At 38.5% G+C, this 8,787-nt stretch overlaps 1 protein-coding gene across 3 annotated transcripts in view; it reads left to right on the forward strand.

Moving 5' to 3' along the window:
- The window catches only part of NR1H4 (nuclear receptor subfamily 1 group H member 4), a 36,991-nt gene that overhangs the window by 13,608 nt on the left and 14,596 nt on the right, over positions 1–8,787 (forward strand). For 2 of the 3 annotated variants that reach the window (XM_057386097.1, XM_057386090.1), the window contains 2 exons: positions 473–835; positions 6,110–6,262. In XM_057386097.1, the coding sequence (XP_057242080.1) occupies positions 473–835; positions 6,110–6,262 (516 nt within the window). The remainder of the gene's footprint in view (positions 1–472; positions 836–6,109; positions 6,263–8,787) is intronic. The other variant, XM_057386106.1, reaches the window with a different exon arrangement.

Here is an 8,787-nt window from a genome sequence, read left to right on the forward strand (position 1 = left end):
ATTTTTCCCTAGTGCAKTTTTTTGCTGTCATGATGTATTCATTCAGAATTAAAAACAAATTAACATGATGTTTGAGTCTTGATTTAGCTTTCACAAATGACATGGGGTTTTGCCATTTGTTTGGATTTCTTCTATTCTGCTTTAAAGCCTAATTTGGGTTGCTAGCTTCCCTGGGGTGTGGATTGCTCTTTCTTGTAAACTGAACAATTACATGATTACCTGCACAATATTTTTCAAGATTTTTTTGATGYAACTGCCAGTGCTGGACATTTCCATCAATTATAAAGGAGTGTCTGAGAATGAATAAATTATTTTAAAAACTTTTTGCAGTGCATTTGTGTAGCAAATCTGAGTTTAGATAATGCAGTCTTTCTGCCTGGTTTTTGAGATAGATGTCTGGAAGTGGAAACTTCTCTGATGATTGCAATTTCATGGTAGTAATAGAAATTGGTTTTGCATTATTATTTTCCAGGTGTCCTTTCAGAACCAATGAGTTCTCCAGTGCAAGAGGCAGATGTGTCACCTTATGCACAGTACAACAATGTGCCATTTCCCCAAGTCCAGCCTCAGATCTCATCGCCACCTTATTACCCCAACCTAGGCTTCTACCCTCYGCAGCACGAGGAATGGTATTCCCCTGGGATGTATGAACTCAGGAGGTTACCCTCAGAGACCTTTTTCACAAGAGAGACAGAGATAATGGATATTCCTGCAGCCAAAAAGCCTAGACTGGGTCACTCCACAGGAAGAGTGAAAGGAGAAGAGCTCTGTGTGGTCTGTGGTGACAAAGCCTCTGGGTACCACTACAATGCCCTCACTTGTGAAGGATGCAAAGGTAAGATGAAATCAATTGCAGAATGCAATTCAGATGATAGGAACAGAAGCTTTTTTTTTTTTTTTTTTTTTTTTTTTTTTTTTTTGGTTTTTTTTTTTTTTTTTTTTTTTTTTTTTTTTTATCCAAATCACTGAACATCTTAGAGATTTACATAGATCCTGTGTGCCCATATTTTCCCCAAGACAGACTGGCAGTGTCTTCTACCATTGTCCTGTGGTTACACAGTGTAGTAGCCAACCTAGGGCTCTTGAGGGCCATTAGTTTTGTGTAAACTAAAGTCAGCTTTTCTGTGGAGACTGTGGGAGCTGTTCATGCCATTCTCTGCCTGTGGGAGGATCACACTCATGGAAGCCTCTGCGAGCTGAGTGGTGGGCTGCCCTAGAAAATAGCTGTAAAACCAGCCCAAGAGCCTCCTGCAGAGTGCATTGAAGGGAAGTGAAAACTGTCAGCCCCCACCTGCAGGCTGCTCCCAGGGAATCTCTTCCCCCTAGCTCCCAAAGAATGTGATGGCTRTCTTCAGGTTTGTGAAAAGAAAGAATTCTTAGCACTATACTCTCTTGTAAGGATAGCTCCTATCCCTAGGGAGGGAGCTTCTTCAGGAAGAAGGTTTTTATCTGTAGGACAAATATCTTTCTTCTTAGAAGAAMATAATTCAGATGTTATTATCAGGATAAATGTGGTATAAAAAATCATTGCCATTATGGTAAACATGATTACCAGATATTTTAGTAGAGAAATTACATCAACATTATACCTAAAGAGGTATAATAGATCTGTGACAGGGCTGAGGTACATTACAGCCAGAAAAATAGTGCCCCAGTTTTTCATTCAGTTCTGTGAATAAATATTTCATTAACATTTCTGTTTTATGGGTAAAGACTGAAATATGGTCGCTACTGAATTACTAAAATCTCTTAATGTGAAATTCCCTGTCATAGAGAGTGGACCTTGAYCTAATTTGGGGCTTTTGATTTATCTATCTCAAAATCATCTGTGAGGAAGCAACAGACCACACAGGTCAAGCTCTCAAAACATGAATAGAGACAAGGCTCYCACAGTTTATCTCAATAATTCCAATAAATAAGAGATTAATTTCTTTCTGCTGGCTGAGGAACAGTCTCCAAGTCAAAAGCTGTTAATTAATTCATATGAATGCTGTCATTATAAACCAGATTGAAATCAGTTTTGAAGTAAATCTTCCAAATAAAGATGCATTTATTCTGTCAGTAAGATGTTCTTACTCTTTAGTAGCTTTAGTATTAAATGTCTTAGGAAATTCCAAAGACTTAAAATTACAAGCTTTGAAATTTGAATAGAATGTTTCTAGAGGAGAGGTTAAAGCTATCAGGTAAATATTCAGACTAAAACCCATGATGAAAGGAAATGTGCATCCACTTTCCTACTGATGCATTTGAATCACTCTATGTAACCATAATTTTACTGCTTTATTGGGATAATCTGTTTTATGTTTTTGTTCTGTTTCATGACTGCAACATCAATTACAAAGAATAGTACTCTTGATCAAACATAGTAAAAGTTGAATTATTTAAAGATGTGGATTCTGTTTCCACAATAAACTTTAGAGGTGACTAAAGTACCAGCTGATTCAGTAAAGAGATGTGCTGAGGACAGTAATTCTAACAAGGTAAAGCAGACATTATGTTTTTTAGTTCTCTGATCATTCTTGTTATCTGGTAATTTTTCACATGGGTATAGATTACTTCAAAGCATGGAGACCAAAATTAGGCTCATACTTAAGTTGTGCTCTTATCAGTGCAGAAGAAAAACTACCTCATGTGTCTGTGTCTTGCACCCCAGTATGAGATTATCCCTTCTTTTTGGCAGCAAGACTGTTAATTAATGCTCAGTTTGTGTCCAAAATAATATGCAGATCCCTTTCTTTAGGACTCGAGTTCAGCTTGCAGCACCCCAGCTCCATTGATGCAGTGCACGTTCTTATTCAAAGAAAGAAGCTTTCAATCCTCCATGATGAATATGTTGATTTTTTGAAAAAATTCCTTTCTTGGATAATGTAYTCAGGAGCACCTTCCATTCTTTTYTGTTTTCTTTCTTGGGAAGATGGAACAATATTAAGATCCTATCTACTGTCCCTCATGAGAATATTCATCTGAAGATATTGGCAGGAGTATACACTGATGTATATATAAATACATTACCCTCCCTTAACAAATATGTATGAACTGTTTTATTAATATTTTACATAACATTTACACCACAAGGAGCAATGCACTGTGTTTAAACTAGCTACTGCAGAGACCATTTCTAAAACAATCTTTGCAGGCAGACATCAAAGTCATTCTGGTACAGCCTCAGCCTTTGTAGTGGTGCTGGGTTTTAAGAGCCACTGCCAGATGCTACAGAACCAGTGTGACATACTGTTGTGCTCATTTAATAAAGCCACAGAATAAGTTCTGCTGAAACRAAAAAAACCCCATCTTTGAGGTGTCTTTCAAGCCAAASCATTCTATGACTCKATGAGGGTCATACACATTCCCTCCATGCAGACTTGCAGTAGGAGCTTTTACAGTACTCAAACCGCCCCTGTACTTCTCGAAGTGTCTCACACTGCACCAGAATTCTTGTTGCAAAGAAGGGTCYTGCTTTAATCCTCTCCTCACACTAACACCCACCACAGGGGCATGGGGCAAAGGAATGCTGGAGGATGCCTTTGTAGTCTGACAGAGAGGAGCAGGTGCTTTGTTAGCCATTGTGAACTTCGAAGATGTTTACATTTAAAACCCATCAGGATGCCAAACAGATATTTCCAAAGCTTTCATCTACACTTTTTACAACTGTTCTCCTTCAATTTTCATAATTTCTGTAAGAAAAAATCAGCATCAGTAACATTGGAGCAGCTCAACCATAATTAATCGTATTCATGACTATCTGAGAACAAAGCAAATTCAACATTCCCAGCCAATATGTGGTTTTTGTGATTTGGCAAGATCAGATGAAAGTTAGACTGTGCCAGAAAAACCTTCAGCTTTTGGGGTTACTAACCCTTTGTTAACATGCCATTCCCGACTTATCTTTAAATTTAAAACTCCTCCTGTTATAGAAACTCACATRTAAGTATTTCTGGCAGTTTCAGTTCATTTTGAATTAGAAGCAAATAATATATATAGGTGTTTCATTAATATMAAAAGCTAATTTCAAAATTAATTATGAAGAAGTCTGTTCAAGAAGACAGTGATTCAMGAGTAACTTCACAAGAAAAAAAAGAACCGCGAAGAAAGAGTAGGATTAAAACTACTTTCGCCCCCCGCAAAAAAAMCCCAAAAAAMCTGCACTTTTCATTTCACATAATTTCAGTTTTTCAAAATCTTTGTTTTCCAGAGAAAGTATTTGACTACTTGAATCTTGTTGGTTCCTGGCTTTTGTCCATGTTTTTGCATTATCTTTTACATTCTTGTGTGTCTTAACAAGATAATTTACTAAAGTTCTTTTTCTTTCTTTCTCCATGAAGAAGTAAATGCACACCTTGGGGATAGGTGGACTGATAAAGTCRTCAATGGGTCTTAGAATAAATATTAGTGCAGAGCTTTTCAGCTTTGACTAGTAATTAACATGTCATATAATAGAACATAAAATAAACGAATAAAATTATAAATTATATAAAGCAGATGCAATTGCCTTTAACGGACAGTGAGAACTTACAGCTTAAATCCAGGCCTTTTTTCATTTCCCTGAGCAGTAAATGGTAATGTATTAATAGCATGAGAGTGATGAATAAAAACAACGCCTGGGGCTTCTGGAGGTTCTAAATAATCTGCATTTCAAAAGAGACTGATGCCAGTCARCTGCATTTGTTTGAAAAGCAGCCAAAAAAACAGACAGCATGGAAAAGATTTCAAGCAGGAATTACTGAAGATTCAGAGAAATGCCAGATTTTTTTGTGACCAGGTAGTGGAATTRTTTTACTGGTTGCTACACACGGGTGCTTGGAAGAGATTAGGCAACTATAAAACCATGGGTCAAATTTGGGAAATWATCGTCTGACAATGTACAATTCTGCAAACACACAGAAAATACTTCAGATTCTCAACTGAATTTGCTCCAATATTTGAGTATGGGAGCCTGGATCTTATCTGGTCCCTCTTTCAAAGCATCAGAGTGCCATGTTGGAAAACAATAGCTTTATTGTGCCAGGCAGTGGTGATAAGAAAGCAAAAGCTTTTTTAATAGGTTTGGTTAATATAAATGCACATGGAGCCCTAGTTTGAAGTGCAGTATAAATCAGTGAGGTGACAGCAGGAGTTTATTTCAGAATAAGCTTTCCCAGGAGTTTATTTCAGAAACTTGCCCTCACATGGGGAGGAAGACTGATTCCCACTGTAGCAGATGCTGAATAGTCTCTGTCCTATGAAGGGCAATGTAAGAAGATTGAAATGGCAGAGTGAGCAATACTAAAAATTCAGGAAACTTTGACAGCAAAGGTTCTGTTGCTTTGTGATGACTCTTATTTAATCACATTTAGTATCTTGCGCACCCCATGTTTTTCCCACAGTGCCACTATCACAGATGTGCTAGGGAGCAGCCAAACAGGAGATTTGGACAGACTGAAGGTCCTCTCAATTTCTTGTATCAGTTGCAGTTTGCAGTGATAGCTRTGCAGTTTCTGAGTGAATCCAGTGATGATTCCAGTAGAACTGCCTGTGCAGGTGAAATTAGGTGACAACTCATCAAGTGGACTAAACTTAGTGAATAAGGCTGGAATATCTTGTAAACAGGTGTGGAGGCCACGTGCACAATAGGCAGATACAACGCAGCTTCCTTATTAAATTTGGAGGTGGTGAGCAGACYAGTATGTGGAGCTTCTGCTGCTCCCAGGAGCTGGGGAAGGATGATGAGTTACTCAGCTCTCTTTCTGTACATTCTGTACCTCAAGAGACTTAACAGACTCATATTGTTTTCAGTGGCTATTTGTATGGTATCACCCTACGGCTCTAGTGATGGTGCTTAGCCTGCTACTGGCAGATTTCAGATTTTGGGCTGAATTTTCCCAACATTCACAATTCCAGGACTTTACCTTGGACTAATGCCTAGTGTTTGGGTTCATTTATTAAATTATATKACTTGGAAAAAGTTGTCAGTACAAGTGTCAAGAATGTAGTCATCCAGGCACAGAAGAAACTGATGATCTGGCAGAACACGTGTCATTCAGAAAGTYCAGAGCAGATGGAGGTGCTCTTCAACTTGACAACTTTGCTTCTGAGTGCTCTCTTTCATCTACATCACTGTTGTTTTGTGCAGGGTTCTTCAGAAGAAGCATCACAAAAAACGCAGTGTACAAGTGTAAAAATGGAGGCAACTGTGAGATGGACATGTACATGAGGAGAAAATGCCAGGAGTGCCGTCTGAGGAAATGCAARCAAATGGGCATGTTGGCTGAATGTATGTATACAGGTATTTGCATCATCTGGTCAGGGTGTGCACTAAATACTGTATTTGCTTGAGTAGTCTGGTTTTCATAATAAAACTATAGAAAATACCATTTGGCAGGTGGAAGGTGTATTAAAGAAGATGCCATGCCTGTGCATCAAACCCTGTTGAAAAAGACAAATGCACTTTTTTAAGCAATAGGATTTCATGGGTGGGCAGAAATGAGATGGCATAGGAGCTGAGCAAACGGTGAGGAAAGCTCTGTCCTGCACTGGGTGACAGCTATTATGCTGCTTGAGTGGGAAGGAGAAGCAGTCAGGGGAAGTGAGTCTGTGGGAGACTCCCCAGGAGTYAGGGATTTGCAGTGTTATGAAAGACAGAGAAGGAAAATCCTGGTGCTTTCCTTTCCTACTCTTTCTGGGGCTCCCCTTGCCAAGTTCTTGCTAGCCAAGTCCAAGTTTTGGCACATGAACAATGCCATTTTCAAGCGAAGAGCAGGAGTGCTGCTAGCAGGAAGTTTCTGTGGACTCGCCAAGTGTATATTCCCAGACCTCACCCAGCAATCAGGCAAAGCCTGGTGAGGGCTAGCCCTTTTTTATTGTCTCGTTAGCTTTTCTCATGGCACCATAGAGTTTCCTGTCTTACATGTAGGCACATAGGTAGAACTCTCAGACACACAGGTCTCCAGAAATGAACGTGATGGATTTTAATAATGTTGCATATTAAAACAGTCATTCTATCCAGACTGACAGTTTATAAATTTTATTGAGCTTCAAACTGGATAACTTAGAACAATGAGGATATTGGAGTGCAATTTTGAACATGTTTAAAGCTCCTCTTTGAGTTATTACACTATTTTTGTGAGTTTGTTCCTGAGAACTCTCTATAAACATCTGATCTTTTACCTTCCATGAATAGGATTACAAATTATTTTTCTTGATGGCTCCAATCACTTTAGCATGCATGTATGTGTGARACCAATTTAAGTTCATACAGGAAATTAATCTACTTGGATTTTTTAATATATTTCTATCCTTCAATCTGATCAGAAGATGCTATAGTAACTGTTGGTTATATGAGAAACAATAAGCTCCACCAATATTTCGAAGGTGTTGCCAGCATAATGTAATTAATCTTCTGCAAATTGAACAGGCTGCAAAGATCCTGAGATATGACATGTTCTCGTGAAACACATAAATATATGAGCAGACACTGCTCTCATGGAAGAACTCAATGCGTCCTGCTCCCTGTGGAGCTGATCCCTGATCCATTGCTTCAAAATTTTGAGGATTCAAAATAGCTTGAGTCACTCAGTGCAGAAAAAACTCGACAACTCACTGCTGACAAAAAAACAGGTCAGCGTAAATAATACTGACTGGGGCCACATGAAACTTTTATAGGGGCCTATCATTTTCTCACACTGGCATAAAGGAAATAAAAGCCAGTGGGTGCCGCTGCCATTTGACTCTCTCTCTGCAATGGAAACTCAGGGTATCTTGTGTTGCTCATGACTTAACCATAAGTGTGCTCTAATGCACCGCAATGAGGATGTTTGGCAAGGCACTATTTAATGGCTTTAAAGTAGGAGTGTGTAGTATAATTGCTTTTAGTTAAAGGCAATCTAGGACAGTAAAACATGAAACTTCTAGTAGTACAGGGCATTTATTTGAAAAAATATGGCTAGGAAATAAAAAGTTACCTTGAACTTTGTTTCACTTACTCATTTTGTAGGATTGTAATTGCAAGCTGTGTGGTTTCTTATTCCCCCGAACAAGGAGRTAGAGTATTATAAATATTTATGGCACAGCTATTCAACAGTCTCCTGCCCTTTATACGCAACCTACAGACAGACCAAAATTACTGCCCATCAGTTTCAGTCATTTGCTGTCATTTTGGTCTAAACTGCAAGTTTCTTGGGTGAAATGTCTACTTAGGGAAGACCCAGGTTCTGCCCCTTTTCCTGSAATTTAATACCCATTGAAACCTAGCTACCTCTGAGATAAAAAGTGAAGTCCTGTCTCACACATAAGTTTTTCAGCTGAGTTAAATGGAGCCAGAATGAGCTATCAAAGTAAAACTCAGCAGCATGACAAAAATCTGTCTTAATGCTTAAGACAAATGTAAAGCAAATTTTCCATAGGAAGGTAATAGACCAGATCCTAAGCTGGTGGAAAACAGCACAAGTCCATTAACAGCACCAAAGGATTCACTGAATAATTTAGAGAAAGAAATCTATGGTGCTGTGTGGCACCGCAAATTACATGGCTTGATACCAATTATTATCTCCATCATTCCTATTCCCTCCTTTCAAGGTATTATTCATGGGTCTTATTTTAATCATGTAAATTTCCTCTTCTCTCAGCAGTTCAGGTAGGTTATTTTATATAGGGCTTAAACAGGAAATTAAAAACATTCACAGCGAGATTCAGTGGTGGTTTCATGGTATCTGCCTCCACATCATATATTCACTGAATGAGCCTCTTTTCCTGCTCTGCATTTTTAAAAATTAAGAATGGGGAGAATACTTGAGTGAAGGAAAGAGAGAAAGA

Source organism: Malurus melanocephalus, unplaced genomic scaffold, assembly GCF_030028575.1.
Source record: "Malurus melanocephalus ecotype Western Australia unplaced genomic scaffold, MMel_1.1 scaffold_16, whole genome shotgun sequence".
Classification (NCBI taxonomy): Eukaryota; Metazoa; Chordata; class Aves; order Passeriformes; family Maluridae; genus Malurus; species Malurus melanocephalus.